Source organism: Chrysemys picta, chromosome 4, assembly GCF_011386835.1.
Source record: "Chrysemys picta bellii isolate R12L10 chromosome 4, ASM1138683v2, whole genome shotgun sequence".
NCBI classification, from domain to species: Eukaryota; Metazoa; Chordata; order Testudines; family Emydidae; genus Chrysemys; species Chrysemys picta.
In genome coordinates this window covers 126,414,703-126,439,371 of record NC_088794.1, presented here as the reverse complement: position 1 = coordinate 126,439,371, position 24,669 = coordinate 126,414,703, and the positions used below count along the sequence as shown (strand labels likewise).

General features: G+C 41.6%; 2 protein-coding genes across 2 annotated transcripts; one reads left to right on the top strand and one right to left on the bottom strand.

Annotated features, from left to right (window-relative positions):
* Positions 1–407: 407 nt before the first annotated feature.
* On the bottom strand, positions 408–20,372 carry UBR7 (ubiquitin protein ligase E3 component n-recognin 7). Its single transcript, XM_005285443.5, has 11 exons — positions 19,919–20,372; positions 17,501–17,634; positions 16,341–16,401; positions 16,079–16,174; positions 13,896–13,949; positions 12,409–12,514; positions 9,300–9,487; positions 8,500–8,631; positions 7,932–8,094; positions 3,179–3,240; positions 408–1,981 (listed from the first exon to the last, which is right to left on the bottom strand). The coding sequence occupies exons 1-11, from the start codon at positions 20,081–20,083 to the stop codon at positions 1,889–1,891; spliced, it is 1,254 nt and encodes a 417-aa protein (XP_005285500.1). The 5' UTR covers positions 20,084–20,372; the 3' UTR covers positions 408–1,888.
* A 132-nt stretch (positions 20,373–20,504) lies between these two features.
* Positions 20,505–22,551, top strand: GON7 (GON7 subunit of KEOPS complex). The gene is made up of 2 exons (XM_024103154.3): positions 20,505–20,715; positions 22,227–22,551. The coding sequence occupies exons 1-2, from the start codon at positions 20,505–20,507 to the stop codon at positions 22,337–22,339; spliced, it is 324 nt and encodes a 107-aa protein (XP_023958922.1). The 3' UTR covers positions 22,340–22,551.
* The last annotated feature ends 2,118 nt before the right edge of the window (positions 22,552–24,669 follow it).

The window sequence follows — 24,669 nt, the reverse complement described above, 5'->3', positions numbered from 1 at the left end:
GTTAAAGGCACTGTAGTTCTGGGAAATCCAAGTCTTCCCTAGTTTTTGTTTCAGTAAGATGCACTTGCTTGCTTTGGTTGATATTCCCTTTGGGCAAAGTCTGAAGTTGCTATTTAAAAACCAAGTACACTTACTTGATGCTGTTACCTTCTGGGCTTAGTGACTGCTTGAGTAGGATTGGATGAGGTACCTAGTTACTTTCCAATCAGCTGTTTATCTTCCTTCCTGTTGTCCTTGCCTCTAGTTTCTTTGTACAGTGGAAGTCTCATGACCGTATACAGGAACTTGGCTAAAAACATACACACACCCACAGCCTTATTCCTGTGTTGAAAGATTTACTGTTCGGACTGGATGCACAAAGCCTAAACTGCACAACAATAATTCTAAAAGCAACCATGACATGCAGATTGTCTGAACAGTAATTTTATTTAAATTTTACGGAATCATTTTTGGAGTAGAACTGCATATCTAACTCCAGTAACAATTTCTACAAAAAGAGCATAGACAGTACCCAGAAACATAGTTTTAAAAGTAACTTGTCATATCTGCATAAAACAAACCAATTAACTGAGTATCTATTTCTGACAAAACTAGGTTTTGCAAAGTGAGGCAGTCAAACAAAATTAATGGGAAGAATAGTAAAGGACAAGTTTAAAAACAAAAAGCAATATGGTTGATGTAAAAGTAGACTCTGGGGAAAATACAAGCCCTTCAAGTACTCTACATATCAACTGGGAGTTTAAGATTAACCAATGTAAAAATTTTCTCAAGAATCTCAATGGGTTTTAAACTAACATGTAAGTTCTGATATTTAAGTTTTTTGTTTTAAGGACTTCAGCTGTAGATTTGAGTCTTATGTCCAATAACTACCACAGTGGTTCCAAAAAGGTCACAAGTTTATATGGCAGCAAATAGGTTTTAAAATGCTACGTTAACGTATTCCTTTCTGTAACATTTAAAAACTAGAGCAGCTTAAAATAGATCAGTTTTTAAAACCCCCAAAAGCTTAGGTTGTAACCTACTAGTATCATTCCATTTATATTCTAGTGAGAGGATAAAACTGACAGCCATTCTATTAATTTGAGATGTGACTGTATAATGAAACATGAACCAAGTTTTTCTAAAAAAAAAAAAAATGCCATAGGCTGTTGCTTGAAGACCAGTCCATGATTCCTTAATCTCCTCCTACCCAGAAAATACACTTCCACAGCAACACCGGAGTTAGTCTGTGCAAGTACAATGCAATTTAAGTTCACATAATGACCCTACTTTTAAGCTGTGATTCTCCTCTAAGGTTTAAACATACCTTAACATTTAGAGAATTATGCCCATCAGTCTGGTTAAACATTCCAGGTGAATAAGAACCCTCTGCCTTTGTATTGTAAACTTATGATAGTACCACTACACTAGAAGAGTTAGTATGGAAGTATTCAGACCAACAAAGCAACACTATACAATGTAGATTTATTCCCAAAACAGAACGTTGTCTGCCCCCATCTTTAGTATGGTATATAGCTACATGTACTAAAATGAAACAGGTCAAAGGTTAAAAAGGACACAAAGTGACACAAAAGTTGTTTTAACAAGGACCAATTCACTCCCTCTGAAACAAAACCAACTTTTGACAACTTAAGTATACCGACACTGTCTGAAATCTGCATGATAAGCTGCTATGCAATGCACCTGTAACGAAATTAGACATATGTATAAGCTACAAAAGTAAGAGAAGTATTTTATGGAACAGAGTGAATGAGCAGAGTTGGAGGAGGCCTCTTGGAAAGCAGGATTTAGGGAAAGAGGTCAAATATTAGCAAAGGTGCTGCTTCTATTTACTGAAGGATGGATTGGATTTTCCATTTGTCCTTATGAAAGTCAAAGCCTTTTCAGTCTAACTGCAGTAGTACTGCATCCTATTTGTCCGTCTTCTCTTGCGTGACTGAAATTCTTCAAAGAATTGCTGAATGTCCTCTCTTTTAACAACCTGATAATAAAATGAAACCCAAGTTGTGACAAACTAGTACAATAAAATACATATCTGGAAAAAGGACCACCTAACAGACAAGAACTACATGAGAAGTTTCTCAGGACAGTATTTGTAACACACACAAAACACACTGCATCACCAGCAGTATCAAGGAATCCAACTTGTTAAGAACAATGGTCCTGACCTACCCAGTGCAAAAGCATAAATTCCACAATAAAAGCACATAAACTTCCACTCTGAATGGCAAAAAGAGCAGCCCCAAGGGAAAGGAAGGAAAATATTAGAAAAGTATAAAATGCTTGTCCAGCTCTTATGAACTATCAGGAACTCTAATTACAAAGTGAAATAAGGTGAATGAGGTAATCTTTTATTAGAACAACTTCTGTTAGTGAAACAGACAAGCTTTCACACTTACACAGTAAGCTCGAAAGTTTCTCTCTTTCGCAAAAGAGATTACCTCACTCACCTTTACTCTCAAATATCCTGGGACTAACATTGTTACAGCAACACTACAAACAAAAATGAAAGATGTCAGTAGGACTGTAGTGGGTTGAAGACTGCATAATTGCATACACAATGCCTGTATTTCAGCCAAGTTAGGAACAGAACCAAAAATGGTACCAAAATGTCTCAGCTGAGGTAGTTTTTGGGGAAAAAAAAACCCATGGCTCTGAAGGTACAAAGGAAGTTTAAGGTGTAAATTCTAGTGCTGACTGACAATGGGATGTGAATGCCTTGGATACAGTATGGTTGAATAGATCAAGTGTGGTAGTAACCTGTTCTTGCTCTTTTAAGAAATGTTAGAGAGGCTGATAAAGGACAAAAAAGATGTTTATGCAAAAAGTCTCAGATTAAAAATTCAACTAATTATTTTGTTTATAAACTGCACTCATCAATACTTTAATATGCAAATAATGGGTTGTTACAGAACAGAAGAGCCTAAAGATAAACAGACATTATGTGCACAATTACAAAGAGCCCAAGCAGTCTCTCAGCAAACCTTTCCTTTACTTACAGCACATGCATTTTCTCAACTCTTAGTCAAAAATGGAGGTGACATTTCTACTTCACTCTCCTATTTCCCCCTCCCCACGCCACAAAAAAACTATGGAAATTTTAACCGGTCATAAAATAAGTATTTTTTTAAAAAACTTGAGATTTTTTTTTCTAGAAAACAGTTTAGTTATAGCTTACTGTTCCTTCATCTGCAAATCGCCTGAGATAGTCAGTCAGTTCTGTCTTTAGGTCGTTGTATTCTGGAAGAAAAAAATGGAAAAAACCCTCAACTGTCTGCTTCAATGATTGCTTGCTATCTCCTCTTGATAACTAGTAACTGACTAGACTTGCTTCAGTAAATGGATTTCAAGTTTGGATTATAAATTAATGAAGAGCTGTAGGAAGGCTTTATCCGAAGGTGGTTCTTAAATCTGTGTGTCCTCCTACTCAATAACTTCACTTTGAGCAGAAGTTGCTAACTGTTAGAGCTGTGAGCAATGGTGGCTTGTGACTTTGACAGGAGAAGCACAAATCACAATAGTTATATCCACCCTCACCCACTGAATAATAATGGCTATAATAAGATTAAATACACAGAAACGATCACTCTCAATAGGTTTGCAGAGAAAGAAAAGAAGAGTACTTCCAAATAAACAAGACAGTTGGGACATTTTCATATTATTTTACACGCTGGCTTATTATTAAAGTCCTAAACGTAACTTGACATTGTTCACCTAATCTCATATCTCTGCTATGAGCATTTTCATGCATTCAAATAGCCTGCAGTCACTATGTAACCATAATAAACTAAAAAAAACAACGGCAACATTAGCACTTTAAACAACACAACTTAGAAAACTGCTTTAAAAAAAGATTTTATAATCAATTGGCAAATCAGAACCTGACATTCACATATTATTTAGTGGACTATTTGCTATAAAAATACAGTATCAAAAAGTCATTCAAAAAATGTCATGTCATAGCAAGAAACTGACATCCATTAAGTGACGTAAGCTTACCTTATTCATATAGTGAAGATCAATCTGTCTCTTTTTTTGAAGCAAAACTGTGCAATAACATCGTACCAGGTTGGTTGCTTCTCCAGGAAAGAGAACAGTTCTTTTTCAATGGATATTGTGGCCAGTGCACTGAGACAACCCTGATCCATTGTACTCAAGTATGTCTTGATGTGTTTAAGGCAAGAAAAGCTTCTTTTCACACTCACTATTGTTGCTGGTATAGTGGCAACTAAGCAAAAAAAGCGGTACACTTCCTTAAGCACTTCACAGAGCCCAGTTTAATTGATTAAGCGCAGCACGTCGCTAACAGAATGATTCTGAAACTGCTCATCTTTGAAGATGACACCAAACTCATTCTTGAGACTATCTAAATCAAAGTAGCTGCCATAAGAATTAGAGTGAGGTAAAAGCATCTGTGGGGAACTGTTTCCTGAAAGCTGGAACTCTTGATGAGTCCGACAGCTCAATGAAGTGGAGGGCCTTTATGTCTACAAACCTGAGAGACAGTTGCAGAATGATGTTATCAATGATTTCATTGTATAGTTGTAAATACATTTTCTGACCATCTTCAGAGGATCCATCTTCCAAATCCAGCCTACATTTTTTTGGAGGTGAAGGTAAGTCAGTGAGGTTAGTGGCTGCAGAATTAAACACTTCTTTGAACTCCTCTTCTTTATGCAGATCACCAATCCTTGTGATTGTTAACTGAACTTGCAAATTGCAGTGATCTACATCAACAGCCTTTTTCTGAAGAACATCACTGAGAATGTCAGTGATGCTGAAGATGTTACCGTAGGAGTATGCCAAGAAAAGAAACTGGAAGTTGTTTAGTTTTGTAAGGTATCCTATGGCTTATCGCCGAGATTCTCCATCCCAACCACTGGCATTGACAATCTCCTGAAATACTTTGCAAAGTTTCTCTCTTTCCGAGACAATGGCATGTAGGACTCTGCTCTTGTATGTCCATCGAACTGCACAGAGGGAAGATATCCTTTGGCCCACAATTCGATCCAGCAGTTCACTGTGTTTGCTCAAGCGTGTAAAAAATGTGGAGAAGCCTTCCAAGGTTGCAAAAAAGCCACGGGTTTCTTTAATACACTGCGCCCCTTGCTGGAGAACTAAATCTAATGTGTGGGCAAAACCATGCACAAACAGAGCTTGTGGAGCCTCTTTTTTAATTAGGGCTTGCAGACCTCCCAGCTCACCAGTAATCACTACAGTGCCGTCATATGAATGAGACGCAAGTTTTCTTTTGTAGTTGTATTTTAACAACACTGATTCCAGAACCTGCTTCAAAGCAACTGCAGTTCGATCTGCACTGACATTTTTAAAACCCATGAACCACTCCTGTGTTTGCCCCTTCTTGTCCACGTAGCGTAACACAAGTGAAAGCTGGCTTAAGTGAGAAATGTCAGTTGTTTCATCTATCTCGCAAGCAAAAAAGCTGCACTCTTCAATCTCACGGTCAACGTAGGATATTATTTCTTCAGCCACACATTCCATCAATTTGTTTTGAATGGTCTTTGATAGGTCAGAAAAAATGGATGCATTTTTTTGCCAACAAACATTCAATCTCTTGTCATGACGAAAAAAATAATCAAAAAGTTCCCTATAATTACCCTGATTGAGAGATTGTTCGGTCTCATAACAGTAATGGAATGCAAGTTCTTGACTAGATAAAACAACTGAAATATCAATTATTCGCTTCAAAATCTCTCTATTCTTCCTGACTTTCTTCTTGTGCTCTAAGATAGCAAGGTGCCTTTACTCACTAAGCAACACATCTATAGGAGTGCTTGCCTGTTCTAAACGTTTCAAGGAAACTTCATTTTTTATGTGCTCTTGTGATGAGCTGTGTATAGATGTGCTTCGTGACACATTTTTCCAGTCACAGTAACCTTCATTAGCCCACATGTTTTTTTTAGTTGAAAGAAGCAAACAGGGCCAACAATATAATCTGTTACTCATAGCGCTGCCTGTTAGCCATTTATGGACTTTGTACCAAGATGTCTGAAATTGACGCATTCTTTTCCCGTCTTTCTTCAAGACCTCCAGTGCTGGTGTTATTCTGCCTTCCTTAATGATTGAACATCTCTCTTCTTGAAATCTTAATGAAAATCCTCTTTTTCTCAGGTCACACACAATGTCATTTTCTACAGAAGCCCTTACTGAAAATTTTAAAATCTCAAATTCCAAACATACGTCACCAAGTTCAGAACTGGCCTCAACTGCTACAATCCTGCCATGGCCTCAAACAGTGGTTACCATAGCAACACCTTTATAAACTGACTTCTTGGTGTGGTAAATTGCCATGGTAACAAGGCAGCTTCTTGAGGCACTATTAGTTTTACCGAGATTTGATCATGCAGCATTACATTCTTCTAACATTTTGGCATTGCATTTCACTACTGGACAGTGAGTTGTGACAGATTTAAATCAAATCACAAGCACTTCTTGTGGAATTATATTAACTTTTTAATATATATGCTTAACTGTCTGTAAATCTATATTTATCAATTCGATAAACACTATGGAAAATATCTTGCAGCTCTTAGGAATTCTTGGTTAGGCTGTGCCTCACTTGCCTGGGCTGACAAGCTGGCTGTGCGGAAAGCAAAGTGCTATCAACACTAAATGAGATGGTTCAGAGACCATGGGATACAGATTCCAGTTCTAGCACTTGGCAAGACTTCAGCTCAGTCCACTGTTTCCTTACCAGATTCACAATGTACCTCCCCACAGCAAGTTACATAAAGCAATCTGTACCTTTCTGAATGAGAATTAACTGAGCAAGAATCAAGCAATTTGTTCTGTTCTTGTAAATTTTAAAACTAACACACTGATTTTTAGGAGCAACCAAACATGGACACACACTCTGACAACACCCCTGCGCCTGACATCACTGACAGATGCTTCCTACATAAGGGAATTCCCCTGTGCCTAGACCAACCACTTTAAATAGGTATTTTAAGGACAAAACAAACCTGAGAATCAAGCCCTATGAATAAATTAATACATCAGTACTAGCTGTTCTTTACATGTGAAGTGAGCTTCATTTGTTCAAACCCTCAAGGGTTTATTAGCTTAGGTTCACTGGAGCAGAACAGATTCTGCTGAGGTACAATACAGTCACACTGGCACATTGTGTTCTTCAGAACAGTGGCAAGAGCATGAGTTGATACAATTGATAAAGTCTTCCATGGAGGAGCCCTAATTTATGACTGAGAACTCTGGCTTATTGGCCCAGAAATGCTCAAACATGTCAGATATAGTGCAGCCTCTTGTTGAGGAACTGGTGCACCATTTTTCAAGTACCTCCATCTTCATGTCTATAGACACTGGAACAGAGTTTGGGTATACTCCACACACAAGGAACAGAACACTGTCAGGAAATTCCATCTGCCCTGAAGCTGACAATTCCCCCGCCCCACAAATAATGCATATAAGAAGCAAACTAAACTAAAATTAAGTGAGTGCTTGACTTCCTCATTCAGTTCCATGCTTTTCACTGTTACCCTTCCCTGCCCATTATCTACTTATGACAGCTGTGCAGGGCAGGGAAATTGTATTTGCGCTGTTGATGCTATATATACATAATATATGAACTCAGAAAACTAAGCTAGCTAATACGAACATGTCAACTTTCGAGAAGGAATTACCACTGCCGATCTGCTGAATTAGAAAACAAGCAGAAGCTTCTACAAAATCTGCTTCCTTAATATAAACAGTAACAATTAACAACAGGCTGAAGACAAAAACGTTCAAGGTTTCCTACAGAAATGTTTCTGGAGGTTAGTTAAACAGTCTCTTATAAGCTGCTTTTTAAAGACACCGTTGCTATTTAAGTAGGTGGTCTATTAAATAGCTCCTCCTTTAGGTAAGATATATATTTAAAATGCTATGCTGAATTCCCAAAATGAAATTATATTTACCACAGATGAGTTCTACTTGCTGGACTCTGTTCATGCTATTAAGCGTGTCCATTAAAGGATCTCTTCTGTCTGTTTCCTGGTCACTTGTACCTTTATTCTCATAGGCCAAGACAGTGTCACATTCATCAATCAGGAATTGGACATCCAGTTCTGAATACATTTTCTGAAGAGTAAGAGTAAAAGTTATTATTTTCCAGCTTACAAACTTTACAGACCATTTGCCAACCTTTCAAGACCTCTCCCAAAGAAATGACATTTATCACATTATTTTATATCAGCAAGTATTTCAGCCACTTCTTGTGAATGCTTCCAGAACTGTGCTTACTTTAGTGAGTAGGTAAATAAATACAAAATGTTCACAGGCTATTATATATTATTAATACTGAAGATGATAAAGTCATCAGATAAGACCCACAGTTGTTTCCTTAGGTTAGTGGAATGTTTTCCAGTAGATATTTACATTCAGAACAAGGAAGTTTTACAAATTGTATTATGTATTGACTTCGCTCAGTAGAGTCTTCAAGGAGCTAATGTAAATGTTAGCCCAGAAAACAAAATGTATACATACTAAACAGTCTTTGCATGTGCACAATTTACTCCGCCAGTTAGATGGCCAAAAGGTGGCGGTATCCTTCTTCAGACACTGCTTGGTCTGAAGTTCTCGCAGCTTACACACCGGTTCATCACTTTTTGTAACTGTCTGAATCAAAATGAAACAAGTCAGTATTTTTCACTTCTATTCTATTTCAAAGGGGTTTAATTTAGGGGTTTTTTTCCAGTTTTTCCTTTTCTTAGCTACAATACTGGCCCCTGCTTTGATTTTTTTTTTTAAATGCTCCCTAATGCGTGTTCAGAGTAAAGTTTGAATTAGGACACTGCTGTATACCCAGGAGAATCAGCTAAAACTGCTAAATTAATTGATTATCCTTCTTACAAATCAACATCAGAGTCAATGCAAAAGCAATAAAGGGCTCAGAAATTAGATCTGGGCTAGCCTGATGGCACAGTTGCAGTGGGTGGTACTTCCATATTAGCAAACAAATTTAGAAGTGATCTCAGGCTGATCAAGCAACAAAAGGGGTGACATAAAAAGAGGAATGGAAGATCTTTGCTGAGCAAACTGTATTCCTGTATGCCCTGGTCTACTGGCTGATCAATTGATGCATTTCACATCAGTAGTTACTGGCATGTCTACTGCAGTGGAGGCTGTGCTGGGATAATTACACAAACTTTGAGTAGTATTTAAATAGATGAAGTATTGATAGGGAGCATGAAATATATGTTTCCCATTCACAGAACCAAAAGAGGAGCTCTGCCCACACTAAGCAGAGAGGGAACATAAAACATTAAGAAAAATGTGCAGTTTACCTCTGGACATTTAGAGCCAGAACTAGTAGATGGCTCATTATACTGCTCTACTTGCTCTTCCTCCTTGATCTTCCCTTGGTGATCTCCTCCACTTTCCTTTTTGATTTCTCTGTTCTGTTCTTCAGTTTCCTTGACATTCAGCACAATCCTTTCGTCATCAAGTGAGGTCACTTTGGTCACAGTAGGAACTAGAAAATGTATATCCATAACTAACATAAGCTTGCCAGTCAAAGAAAGCAGTTTCAGAATTTCTTTTGACACTGTAATGTCATACAAGTGCTCAAACTGCACTGTACACTTCAATAAAAACAAGGATATATTCTAGAGTTTTCTGGGGACACTATGATCTCATTAAACAATAATACAACTGCTTAATCTTTTATCATAGCTTCCTCATACCCCCCATGCCGCCTCCTGCGAAAATAGCGTTACAGAACAAGTCACAGTAAGTTTATTTTTATTAACTGAAAGACTGATTTAAACTGATTAACTGCGTTGTGCCTTCCCACTTCCAAAGCAGAAAAGAAAACCCTCATTGTTTTTTCATCCTGAAAGCCTAGAGTTTACTGGAAAATAATGGTGAAAACGGGGGAGGGGAAATACCATGACCTCACAGAGTGCTGAACACCCTTAGGATGCTAGTCTTCCCTTGGGTTTTTGAAATTCATTGGTATTTGCAAAAGATTGGATAGTAGCCAGGTACTTTCTCTAATCTTATTTTAGTATATTTTATTCCCAATATAACCTTGAAACTAATTTTTTCAGACAAACAGATAAATTAAACATATTGTTCTTGGTTTCTTCTATTATAAAATACACTTTTAGAATGTTTACAGAGGTCTTCGAGACAAACAAAAGGAACAATATTCTGTGTGGACGATGCAACAGTCTCCCAATTTTAGAAGCTTCTAAAAAAGAATGGTTTAAATAATAATTTCTCCATATATATCTATAAAGTGTAATTATGAATCAATTACAAATAAAATTAAGCAAACATACATAAGCATGTCACTCTCAAACCCCGGAACTCTCTGGGGCAGATGCTCTCAAATTCTGGAGCGTGAAACACATGACTACTGCTCCTTAAGAGCACTGCTTCTCCCTCACTCAGTTCGCTTGTCACCAGGACAGCTGAAATTGTCAACATAACTTTTTAGAGTGAGTGAAGTAACCAAAGCGATCAAACATTTCACTGAGCAATTGTGCTACAGAGTTTGCTCATTATTTCTTAGTTATTTTACCAGAGAAAAGCCTCGGTCATCTCTTTTCAAAGCAATCCTGGTGGATATAAAAATGGATAGACCTCCACTAGCTTCCTTCATGATTTACTGAAGCAATCTCAGCACCACAATGCTAGAGCATATTATATAACTATGCTATGTGGGTTCCCCGTATATAACAGGTTTACTTCTTTGACGTGTAATTAAGCGTATGCTCCATGCCATACCTATTCTAAGAAAAAGCATTGTCATGTATTTATACTTCAAGACGATTCCATGTATGACATCTTTGTACATCAACCCCTTAAACACATCCTGAGGAGCCAACTTTTTATGACCTAACAGGTCATAATCAGCAATTGATATAATCAACCATTTGGAAACAAGCACCTTCAGCCAGCCACCTGCTGTGGAGCAAAGCAATCTAACGTAAGAACAGCCATACTGGGTCAGACCAAAGGTCCATCTAGCCCAGTATCCTGTCTTCCGACAATGGCCAATGCCGGATGCCCCAGAGGAAATGAACAGAACAGGTAATCATCAAGTGATCCATTCCCGGTCGTGCCCAAAGGGAAGATGATTCCCTTTCTTTCTAGCTCCTACATTATTTCTAATCCCGAAGAGAAGAATGTGCAGCAAAGAACACTAGGATTACTGTATTCATTTTGATTAGACAACTGGAGAGTTGTTTTCCCTAAGAAAGATCACATCCCAAATAGAGCAAAGGGGAACTCTCCATATCTATTTGATGCAGAATCACCCTTCAGGGTCCATTCTGTGTTACTCCAACATCTCCTCTCCCACAACCTCTGTTTCCCTATACCTCCCCCCAGTGTTGTAATGTCTTTTCAGTAGTTTTGATTTAGCCTAGAATGTAAACTCCTAGGGACAAGTATCAAGTCTTTATGCACTATTTGTCATAAATACCTACGGTGAGAAAATACACTTATAAACTACTTTCAAAACTAAAAAAAATAAGATTTCATAAAACTTAAGAATTAGGCCTTCCTTTTTTTTATAAAGCACAAAACCTAAAGTTGCCACCTAAGCTATTTTATTGCCTGAGGTTTTTGTCTAAGTAAAAAGAACAGGTGTGCTTGTGGCACCTTAGAGACTAACAAATTTATTTGAGCATAAGCTTTCGTGGGCTACAGCCCACTTCATTGGATGCATAGAATGGAACGCACAGAAATAATGTATTTATACATACAGAGAACAGGAAAAGGTGGGAATAGCCATACCATTGATTGGCCTCTTACAGTTGGTATGGCTACTCCCACCTTTTCCTGTTCTCTGTATGTATAAATATCCTCTTTCTGTGCATTCCATTCTATGCATCCAATGAAGTGGGCTGTAGCCCACGAAAGCTTATGCTCAAATAAATTTGTTAGTCTCTAAGGTGCCACAAGCACACCTGTTCTTTTTGTGGATCCAGACTAACACGGCTGCTACTCTGAAACTTTGTCTAAGGGTACGTCTATACCCAGCCGCTAGTTCGGCGGCTGGCAATCGAACTTCTGGGTTCGACTTATCGCGTCTTGTCTGGACGCGATAAGCCGAACCCGGAAGTGCTCGCCGTCGACTGCGGTACTCCAGCTCGGCGAGAGGAGTACCGCGGAGTCGACGGGGGAGCCTGCCTGCCGCATGTGGACCGAGGTAAGATCGAACTAAGGTACTTCGAACTTCAGCTACGTTATTCACGTAGCTGAAGTTGCGTACCTTAGTTCGATTTGGGGGGTTAGTGTAGACCAAGCCTAAGTAGTAACACAATTTCTTCAGCCCTGTCAGCAAATATCTGTCTTTCACTTGGATAGGCTTACGTGAGTTAAATCAGCTATGTTTGGGAGGTTTATAGAATAGAAATATTAGTACAGCTCTCCTAATTTTACCTGCTAACTGTGAAGTATATGCCCAAAGGAAAGCACAGCAATTCATGCAGGCCTGGCATACCATCTCATGGAAGTCCCCGCTCTCAGGGGGAACTGCCCCAAGGTGCTATCAAGAAGAAATAGGAACATATGACAGAGACATATTAGTTGCAAATTAATGGATTCTGCAGAGTGTTTTTTTCTCTAGGTTTAGTGGCAGAAAAACAAGCATCATGCCCACCTCTTCCCTCATGTTTTCAGAATTCCCATTAGCAGTATATTATCCCCAGTTTGTCCTCCATACCCAGCATCCATACTGCTAGAGAATGAGAGAGGACCAATCAAATTTAAGGAATGTATCCAGATTATTAGCCTCTCTAAGTCTGGACTCTATCAGCCAAGAGAACAGGAATACTTATGGATACTTCCAAACCTTGTCTATCCTAATAGGACAGCTACCACACACTGCAGTTTTAAGTAGCCCTCTTACTTAGTAATCTGAGATTCTCTCCTTGCTGAACAAGTTTTATAAAACATTTTATCCTTCTTCAGCTTCAGGATGGGACCAATGTGAAAAGAGTTAGATACAAAATCTAAACTGTCTTCAAACAAACTGGTGAGAAACATCAAGATGATTAAAATAAATTGCCTCCATTTTCTTTTGACAAATTTGACCAATTTTTATAGTTAAAGCTAGAATATTCATCAAAAATACTTAATATCTAATACAAACATTTAGGAAAAAATAATCCTATAATTTATCTGAATCAGAAAGTCTATAATTAATGAAAGGTATACTATACCACCAATATTCCTATTTCATGTCTTTGTTCCAGCCATTCTACTTGCTTCTGTCTGGTTGGAATTTCACAATCTACCCTTAGTGACATGATGAGCTGAACCCCCAACCCTGCATAAAGCAGGTGATTTTCAAAGGAAACAATGTGACCTAGGCACCCAACTCCCACTTCCTTTCAATGGTAATTGGGTGCCTTGTCCATTTGCCTTGAAAAATCTTCCCTAAAGTTCCTAATCAGGCACTGACTGTGCAGTTTGTTCCCTCCTACCCAAAATAAATATGGCTCTAAGTTAATGTCCCATCAAATGAACTGCCATTCACCACAGATCATGATACAGTTGATAATGGTGTGCTCAATAACCTTCTTCTCCAATGGGAAATGCTATCATTCAGAACAGTCTTCCATAAAACATTAAAGTTTTAGATGTCTATAGTCACTTATTAGGACTAGTATATACATTAAGAGCAACCTTGAATAAAGTAGAGGTCCTCTCCATTTGGGGTACTAGTTCATTATGAGGACTGCCAGCATGAAAGAATAAAGATTTAGGGTTTTTTGTACAGCCTGAAAAGAGCTAATCTGAAAACTCTTGCCCTGGTTCTCAAAAGATCCCTACCTACCTTTCCAAGTAAGATTTTCCCTAAGGAAAACACTAATTTTAGCCTATTTCCAGGCAAGATGACAATTTTCTTAAATACATATCCTTACCCTTCCATGGAACCAGTCTTCACAAACTATGCATTGGATCATTTCATCTGGGATCTACAAGAATGGTTATATTATTACCAATAATATCAACTTTCAAAGTTTCTCACCGGCCTTTAAGTGCCGTGTATTCTAAAGAATATACAGGTGAATCACTTTCCACAGTGAGACACTTAAATTGCATGGCCATTATAAATATTTACCGCCTCACCAGCCAAAGTTTTGAAGCACTTGTAATTTGTTATATTCTGGCTAGAGATTCCCAATTGTCTAACAAGATTATTGTTCCATTAGCGCCAGATATGCTCTCTGTGACATTCTGCACCCCAAATTTACCATTGTGATGTAATTATGATATGCTTTGTACAAAGTATGCCTTGAAAGGTATTATTCTAAAAGTCTTGATCTGCTAAACATTAATATCTCATTGGATTGTATGTGCTATCATTGTATATGAAGTTAAAAAGTTTTGTTATTTATGTGTTACTCAAAGATGTGAAGTTAGAAAAACCCACAACTAGCCTTTCAGGTACAACAATGAAGAAGCTAGACAGTGCTAATGGCCAATCAACAAAGACAATGGAAGATCTTATCCTCACCTGTGGACTCTTCAGTCAGCTACGGGCAATGACTCATCGGGAGCATGCAAGGGCTTATGATACTGAACTCCATTTTGGTACCAGTACTTTTCTATGAACTGGGTTGGGAACCTGACTTGGAACAAGAGTTTCCCGCCATATGGAAAAACTATATAACTATATATCGGGTTTGCAGTAGGAGAGCTAGACCTGCTTATTCAACTTTAGAATTCTGTCAAACATAATACAAGACAATTTGGTTTATTATTAAAATGTTTTTTTAAATAATCCATTTACCCGTTCATTATAAAGTGCTAAATGCCCTAAAACTTGGCAGAGTTGATGTTGTACTGTACTTCAAAATTATAGTGTTTGTCATATTAATTTATACATTCATATGGATCTAACAAGAAACCAGATGTTTGTTTTTCTGCATTTGCTATTTTGGTATTGCCTATTCCCAAGATGCCCTCTGTGAGAAGAATTCACTATTTCTTATACAATTATATTGTAGTAATATTTCATATTATTCAAAAATACAGAATATTTAGCAAAATATTATAAACACATTCTAACTTTTCTTACCCATTGAAGAGGTGAGAGACAGACTAGTAATAATCCAATATTTTGAAGAGGAAAAAAAAAACCTGAAATGTTATGTACCAGTTGAGTAAAGTGGTGAATTTTAATTCAGATATGACTGCTTCATAATGTACAATACCAGTGCTGGGAACTTTGATATGGGATGTTTTTTATCATTCACTTCTTAGAGACTGTGCTTTGTTACTTAATAATTGGAGGGGTATTTTATTATTATTTTGAATTTTCAGGTGAACAAATACAGAGTCGGGACATGATAAGAAAATAATTGGAAATCCAAGATTAATGCACAAGCTGACTCACTTTATTGAGGGAACTGACCAGCATTAATTTATCAGGATGTGGGGGTAAAACGAAGCATGATTTTATCTGTTGATGGGGGGCTGGGCCCTTCATTTAAGTTTTTGAATAGGGAAACAGCATTAATTTATTGCCCGTCTTCAAGGCAAAACACACTGTACTCTTAAAACACTGTGCAAATGCAGACTACTATATAAAATGATTAACAAAAGTAACACAGAGGTAAGATCTCTCTATTAAGATGGAGTCCATTCTATGGAAGAATTTGAGGATCATAGTTCTACAAAAGAACAGCCATACTGAATCAGACCAAAGATCCATCTAGCCTAGTATCCTGTCTTCTGACAATGGCCAATGCCAGGTGCCCCAGAGGGAATGAACAGAACAAGTGATCCATTTCCTATCGCTCATTCACAGCTTCTGGCAATCAGAGGCTAGGGACACCCATCCCTGCCCATGCTGGCTAATAGCCATTGATGGACCTATCCTCCAGGAATTTATCTAGTTCTATTTTGAACCGTTATAGTCTTGACTTTCACAACATCCTCTGACAGAGTTCCACAGGTTCACTGTGTGTTGTGTGAAGAAATACTTCCTTTTGTTTGTTTTAAACCTTCTGCCTATTAATTTCATTTTATCAACATTCTATGTAGAAAAAAAGTGTGTGCACTTTATCCATAGTATTATTACTGATTGTGCATTTCTTACCTCATCTTCAGGATCAGGATATGGTCTTTTACAAACACAGTATAATCCATAGAAGTTATGATTATACTTATTGCCTGAATTCACTTTTCCCTTTTCCTAGAAGGGAAATAGGATATATGTTTTAATGTACAAACTGGTGAAAAAAACATGAACATTTATTGGGAGATTGTATATCCTGAAGACAATTCTCGTCCTATTCAAACCTCCGAAGAAATGACCCACATGCTATCTTGACAATATAAAGATTAGTGTCTAAACTTACTGGAAATAGCTTGCACTGCAAATTTTTGAATTTGCTGTTTCCACAGTCACAGCGGAAGTTTCTGGAAAGAAAGAGACATAATAGTTCAGCTTGTTTATGCTGTCTTAAAATAATGTCTTATTCTTATAAGTGCTCCTTATTTAGAACCATGAAATGCTCTCACAAGCTATTTAAACAAAAACATATGTGAAAATTGGCTAGACTGTCCTGAAGCCTTACCATCTCATGCTGTGATCCTGTCAGATCTCAGCTCAGCAGTGTTGAGTTACATCAGTATTTGGTTGAGAAACCTCAATGGAAGATCTAATTGTTGCTGCTGTAACTACTCACATGCATAAAAGCAAGCACATGTTTTAGTGTCTGCAAGACTGGGGCCTAAGTTAGTTGGATGTCATGAGAGCCTGTGCTATTGGAGATGCTGTCTTTTGGATGAGATATACAACTGAACTCATTCCCACTTACGATCATTCAAGATCACACTGAAATGTTTGAATTAACAGGGGTATTAGTTGGGGTGCTCTGGGAAAATTCTCCTTTGGGCAATTCATCTGCCTACCAAAGATTCAGTTTCAATATATTCTGATGATAATCTTCACTTAATATATTCAAATATTTTTCTTCATTTAACCTACATGGTTGGGTAGTAGTGCTGTGCTTTGTTGAACAGCCATTACATTCTACCCCAGAGGTGGCTGCATGCCAATGATTAGCACTGTGCACACTACGTATTTTACTTGATTCAGATGGATGTGTTGGGCCTTAATATTTAGAAAGTTCTTTATAACGAATAAAAGTGCTTATAAAACATGTGAGCAAGAATACTTTATAATTTAACAGAGGAGCACAATCTGTACTTTGAAAATAAGTTTTTTGATATCAATGTTGTTGTTTTTTCCTGAAATCCACTCCCTCCAAACCCATGTAGTAATTGCTTTAATGAAAGGACCCAAATGTACTGTGTACTTATTCAGTGCCATTTCTGCCTCTGCAATCATCAATCGTTTTCCACAACACAGATTAACATCTCTAAGAAGATGGGCACTTAACATCAAGGCACATACTACTTTTTGGTGTGATGCTTTCCTTCTTCACAATATGACAAAGAAAAAGAAGTGTCTCAGAAATTACTCTGATATCTCCCTTCTCTAGAAAAGCTTTACCTTTTTGTATATAGTTCAAATAACTTGTGCGTGCCATGACATTCATAACTGCAGGCTAAACAGATTCCTGCTGGTTCTTCTCCTGGTGGGGTGCAAGTACTGCAGGCATACAAGGCTTGTCTTTTTACAGCACCCTACAAAGACAAGATAAATGACTACAGAGATGCAGAGAGATGCAAAAATAATTGAAGGAAGATAATTTGCTGTTGAAGTGAAGTAGTAAATGCAGTTTGTGTCAGAAGAACTGGATTTAAGACATGGGTGGGCAAACTCTTTGGCCTGAGGGCCACAACGGGGTGGGGAAATTGTATGCAGGACCATGAACGTGGGGCTGGGGTGCGGGAGGCAGAGTAGGGTGTGGGATGGGGTGCGATGTGCAGGAAGAGGCTCAGGGCAAGGGGCTGGGGCAAAGGAGGGGGTTGGGGTGCAGGAGAGGGTGCACAGTGTGGGAAGGGGCTAAGGGCAGTGGTGCAGGGAGGGGTGCGGAGTGCGGCTGGGGGTTCTGGGCAGGGGGTTGGGGTGCAGGAGGGGTGTGGGGTGTGGCGGGAGCTCAGGGCAGGGGGTTGTGGTGCAGGAGGGGTGCAGGGTTCGGCGGGAGCTCTGGGCAGGGGGTTGGGGTGCAGGAGGGGTACGGGGTTCAGCAGGGGCTCTGGGCAGGGGGTTGGGGTGCAGGAGGGGTGCGGGGTGCAGCGGGGGCTCTTGGCAGGGGTTTGGGGTGCAGGAAGGGTGCGGGGTTCGGCAGGGACTCTGGGCAGGGGGTTGCAGTGCAGGAGGGGTGCGGGGTGCAGCGGGGGCTCTGGGCAGGGGGTTGGGGTGCGACGGGGGCTCAGGACGGGGTTGGGGCATAGAATGGGTGTGGGGTGTGTCAGGGGAATCAGGGCAAGGGTTGGGGTGCAGGAGAGGTGCAGGGTGCGGCAGGGAGCTTAGGGCTGGGGTGCAGAAGTGGTTCGGGGTGCGGGCCCGTCACCGCTTACCTGGAACGGCTCAGTATGCTGCCCTCCCCTGTGGGTACCTCCCTCAAAGCTCCCACTGGCCGCAATTCCCCATTCCTGGCCAATGAGAGCTGTGGGGGCAGTACCAGCAGGTGAGGGCAGCACGCAGAGCCGTCTGCCCCCCCTCACTCCCCCGAGGCCTCAGTGACGTGGTGCTGGCCGCTTCCGGGAGCGGCGTGGGGCCCGTAGCCCCACGGGGGTGGCAATCCCGTGGGCCGTATCCAAAGCCCTGAGGAGCCGGATCCAGCCTGTAGGCCGGATCCAAAGCCCTGAGGGGCGTATCCGGCCTGCGGGCCGTACTTTGCCCACCCCTGATTTAGGGAGCAAGTTAGTATTTGGGGGGCAAGCTGGCACTGGGTGCAAAAACAACAAGGCATTTAGTCAGTGCATTCACAAAGTTGCCAAGTGCCTTCTTGTAGTCCAAAATGCTGACCTATGAATAGCTCTTTAAAAGGGGATAGACTAGGATAAATGCAACGAGGATGTGAATATATGTTTCCTGACCCTGGAAATGCAATTTTTTTTTCAAGACAAAGCTCTTGCAACATGCGAGACGCACCCTGAGCCACACCAGGGTTTGCGTCTCATGAACCAAGCCCTATACTTGAATAAATAGTGAGTGGGATAATTTGTTGAAAGAACGAAGAGTACTTGTGGCACCTTAGAGACTAACAAATTTATTTGGGCATAAGCTTTTGTGGGCTAAAACCCACTTCATCGGATGCATGCATGCATGGAGAGGAAACTATGGGTTAAGCGAGTTCAGAGCTAGGCAGAATGCTGTGGACACCAAGTCCTCTACGCACAGAGCAGGCAGAGGCCCCAACTTTGTCTCCCACCAATGACCATCACATAACAGTTGCCGACGACTACATTTTGTCTGATGGGGTAAACTCTTGAACTGGATGTTGTGGGGCCCCACTATCAGCCTGCAAACCATGCGTGGAAGAGAGAAAGAGCACAGAAATGGACCCTATCAAAGACAGGGTATCCCAAAATACAAGGATGCTGGACCTCTCCCTCTACCCCAGAGGGACCATCTCCGCAGTCCAGCCTTGCCACTGAGCTTGCCATAAAGGGGGCACCGAGGGCATGGCAGAGGGGGAGGCCAAGCACCTCCCCGAGTGGCACTTGTTGGGTTCTGGCTCAATCAGGACCCCACTTAGGGACTCCTGAAGAAAATCAAAGACTAAGACTCACCCCAACCCGGCCCCGCGACAGCCCCACCACACACACCCCGCTTGCTCCCTCGCCCCACCCCTTCAACTTGCCCCGCCCCGGGGAGCCGCTCCCAGTGCACCTGCCTTGGCTCCAAGTCCGGCCCCCGCCGTTTCTTCTCCGCCTGCAGGAGGCTCCCACCCACCCCTCCGCTGCCTCCCGGCCCCGAGTCTCTCGCTCGCCCGCCCGCCCGGCCCCGCCCCCTCACCTGGGAGTAGCTGCAGCGCTCGTGATCGCTCCCACCCAGCACCGCCCGCGCCTCCTTCTCGAGCTCCTCGTTCTCCGCCAGCACGTCAGCCAGGGAGACCACGGGCTCCTCCGGGGCCCCCGCGCAGCCGCCAGCGGGCTCAGCGCCCCCGGCCGCAGCCTCCATCGCGGGATCCGACCGAGGCAGACACGGCACAAGGCGGGAAACGAGACCCAACGCTGGGGGGCGCCGCCACAACGGAAGCGGAACTGCCAACACACCACGTGACGCGCGAGACCGCAAAACAAGGGTTCAGCGCGCGACACGGGCAGACGGGGCACATAGCAACAAGTCACAAAGGGTGGGGCGGGGCTGGTCAGTACCACGTGACGGAGGAGTAGTCACATGACGAGGCACGTGGCGGTCAGACAGTTCGCACATAGTGGCCCCGCGAGAGTTGCTGCCCGCGCGCGGTTCGGCTGCCGGGGTGAGTTTGGAGCGGCCGTTGCCTCGTGGGCGCCGAGGGCTTCCGGGTTAGGGCGCGTAGGACGGATTCTGATTGGGCAGCTGTGCTGCCGGTGTCTGCCCCTCAGGCCGGGCTGCGGGGATGGAGCTGCGGGCGCAGCTGACCGGGCGCGACGGGCAGAAGCGGCCGCTTCGCGTGCGCTGCGAGCCCGAGACCGGCGCCGGCTGGGAGCTCCGGGGGCTGCTACGCGGCCTGTCCCAGCTGCAGGAGCAGGTCTCGGCGCTGCTCGCGCCCCTAGTGGAGCAAGAGAGCGGGGGGCTCGCAGGGGCGGGGACCGCCGCCGGGCCGCGGGGTGAGTGACGCGCGGGGGCCTGCGGGGCGGAGCGGCTGGAATCGGGGGCGGGGCTGAGTGGGCCAGGGGTGGCGAACTTTTTGGCCACATCTGGGTATGGAAATTGTACCGTGGGCCATGAATGGTCATGAAATTAACAATTCGTGTTCAAACGGGGACAACATAAATTTTGTTTCCAAATCAACATGATTACAATCATTCTGTTAGAAAATTACATTACTGGGCTGCTTGTTGATTTTACCAGACAATTTTGTTCCTGTCTGAACACAAATTGAATGTTAGTCTGGATTTGTCGGGCATCAGCTTTCAGTTATTGAACTCATTGAGATTCACCAGCACCCTAATCTCAGAAATCTCCTCCCATGTAACTCCCAACAGCCCACAATCCAGTTGGCTCTGGCTGCTAGGAAAGTCACCTAAGCCAAAAAGTAGCACGTTCCAGGCTCTAATGGCTTTTGAGGTGCATTGGGTTGTGCAGCCAGAGTAACATGCATGTCCTCACGCCTGTAACGCAGGAGTGCTGGGCAGCTGGAGTGGGGCAAGCCCCCGACCCCTGGCTGGAGTGCCGAGTGGGCGGAGCCAGGCAATTGAGCTCAAGGAGCAGATTAAAAGGTCTGAGGTGCCGGATGCGGCCCACGGGCCATAGTTTGCCTCTCCCCCCTCCCCCCCGCCCCCAACCCACTGCTCTGGGCAGTAGCTGGGCAGGGCGTTGGCGCGGAGGGAAGGGGCTGCATGACAAAGCACAAGCGCTCATGTGTCATCTGGATCACTTGGCCACGAGACTGCTGGAGTCACCCAGATGAGCCCTGCCCCGTTACTCCACCATCACGCCGAGTGTGTGCGGGGCAAATGACAGCGCCCGTTTGGCTTCCTGGGGGTAGAGACGTGGATCGGAGGCAGGTGTGTGTAACTGCACGGCATCCTCCTTTCACTCAGACCTCGGGTTCTCAGCCCACATGTTCAGGGGTTGCCAGTCCACCGGCCTTCCCTCCCCTTGTTACGTAGGAAGGTGCCTGGTAGGCTGATGAGGGTGCTGATCTAGAAAGGGTGGAGAATCACTCACGTAGATCATACAGTTCCAATAGAAAACCCTGTAAACCTGTTGAACGTTTTGCACAGGAGTTGTTTCTAGAGGGTCAGAGCTGTCACAATCCCTCCACCTTAGGGGATAGAAACATAACATTGAGACTTGCGGTGCCCTTTCCCAATAACAAAAGCAGGTCTTGTGGGCTTTTGTCTGTACCCTACACATAGTGTCGGTGCAGAGTCACACAACAAAATGGTAGGGACTGGCAGATAAAGAACGTGAAGAATTCATAAATAAACAACTTTGAATGACATGGTTTCATAGGGGGTGGAAAAAGCATGTTTCAGCCACAACTTTTGCTTCAGGTAGGCACCTGGAAAAAGAGTTTCTCTGTCCTCTAATCCATCCAGTTTCTTTCCTCTGGAAATGGATTTGTGGGTATTTTTTGTATATGTGGTATTAATTTGTATTGTAATTTTAAAAGGTGATGTTGGGGAGGAAGAGGAGGAGGAGGAGGAAGATGAAGAAAACAACACTGATGTCAAAACATGTGTGGATGGACCGCCTTTAAAACGGACAAAAAGTCAGCACTCCTGACTATTGCTTTAAAAGCTATTTAATTTTTTTTAAAATACTTTTCTGCTGTTGCAAATGTTAGTGTTTATATTGCATTGTTGTACCTCTGACAGAAACTATTTTTGGAAACTAGACAACTACATTTGTGTTCCTTTTGGTGAGGTTTTAGAAGGAAAATGCCTTTTTTTTTCTGGTATTTAACATTATTAATAAAAAAAACTGACAAAAAGAGAGTAAGGTGTTATATAGTAGATTCTCTTACATGGAAAGAAATTAATTCTTAAATGTCTGGGAGGAAGAAATTATGAATTGCCAGTGTCAAGAGGAGCCTTTGTTTGCAGATGTCTCTCTACTAATCTGGCCACTAAAGTTTGTGGTTTTGAATCTTTTAAAAGTCAATATTTTGTACTGCTTCTGGGCTCCCTGTATTTTTCCTGCCACTCTTAAAATAGAGTAAGTTACAGTTTAAAAAAAAAAGAGAGAAAAAGCAAGTTACTCTGCTGAAATATTAAACGACAAGAAACAAACTAGCAATTTTATATAACAGTGCTATTGATAGGGGACTGTATAAAATAACCAGTATTCCAGACCTGCTTAAATAAATTAGCAAGGAAGTAGTTATTTACAAAAAAAATGTTGATCAGCTTTACAAGAAGCCTAAAAGATCTGTTTATGGTGTTGGGTCTCAGATACATTTGTGTTTAACACTTGTCTTTACAAAGACATACGCATAGGTATTTGGAATCAGAATCATGTGGCTTTGGGTGCCACCGTAATTCAAATAATAAATAAATACAAAATGTGCCATAATTTGAAAAGGACACTAAAATACAGTGTTAAACCAATAAATGCAAGAAATTGTCAGGAGAGTGGTGTCAGTTATGTAACACCAACGGTGTCTTATCTGACTTGCATCTGAAGAAGTGAGGTTCTTACCCACGAAAGCTTATGCTCCCAATACTTCTGTTAGTCTCAAAGGTGCCACAGGACCCTCTGCTGCTTTTTATCTAACTTAAAAAAACAAAAAATATAACCTACCTCACAACAATGTTGTAAGGATGAATTGGGTTATAAAACACCCTGGAAGTGCTAAGTATTGTATAAAAATTTGTCTTTATTTGGATATGGGCATTAAGTATAGTAAGCATTGTCAGTTTTGCGGTTCACTTGGTTGACAATGTGTCTGATCTGTTAATTAGTTTTGTGTGGTTTAGCCATTATATCAGAGACGAATAAGACCCTCATTGTGAACCATTCATTACTTCACTGTAGCCAGCACCGGAAGTTTGCATATTCATTAGTGAATCTTATCTGTCTAAGGGTTTTGCCTTGCCACCCATCATTACAGTGTTTTAAGTGCCTTCCAGAAAAAAACAATTTGGGAGTACCAAAGTCCCTGGTGGACTTTATGTCTCTGTCTCACTTACCTTTTGAGTTATAGAGACACTGCATGAGTAGGGTTTTCTTCATTTATTATTTTTGGTTGTTGCTGGTGTATTATTCTGGTTATGATGGAAAAGCTTCAATCTGTTAGTATCTATACATACTGCCATGCAATAATTGCTAGTGATTACTGTGACTACTGCTCTTGATTGGCTTATTACACATATGAAGTGTGCATGCAGTCAGTGTGTGCTAAAACAACCTGTCATTGTTACCTCATCTTGATGTCCCACTCCCCTTCACCAGCTTGTTTTTCACTCACCTGCTAAATCTTGTGCAGTGAGCTCTGTGCAGGTGGAGCTCTGCCCATGAAGTTCCTTGCTCAAGTAAAAAGGGGGGCTTTGCAGGCACAGTGGTCTGCCTGCCCAGAGCAGCTTTGGGTTGAGCATTGGCCTGCTAAGCCCAGGGTTGTGAGTTCAATCCTTGAGGGGGCCATTTAGGGAACTGAGGTAAAAATCTGACTGGGGATTGGTTTTGCTTTGAGCAGGGAGTTGGACTAGATGACCTCTTGAGGTCCCTTCCAAACCCTGATATTCTATGATCTAGGCCTTTAGATTATAAATCCTTTTGGAACAGGGCCTAACACAATGGGGTCCTGACCTGGTTGATTGTATCACCGTCTAATATACATCAAATACACAACTGCAATAATCAGGTTGTAACATTAATCTTACAGGAATTAAGTTTACAGTTGCATCTGCAACTCTACCTTCATATGGTGTTATTAGACATCTGCTGTAGCCTGTTCAGTTTGAATTGCACTGAGCAAGTAATGAGACACTTGCATTGCATGCCCAAAAGAACAATGCATTTACTATGTAAACCTGAAATTTTACTAGCACACAATTGTAAAACAATCATCTTTTTGAATATAAATTTGTTTGGCAGTCTGTTTCTGATTTAAAAAG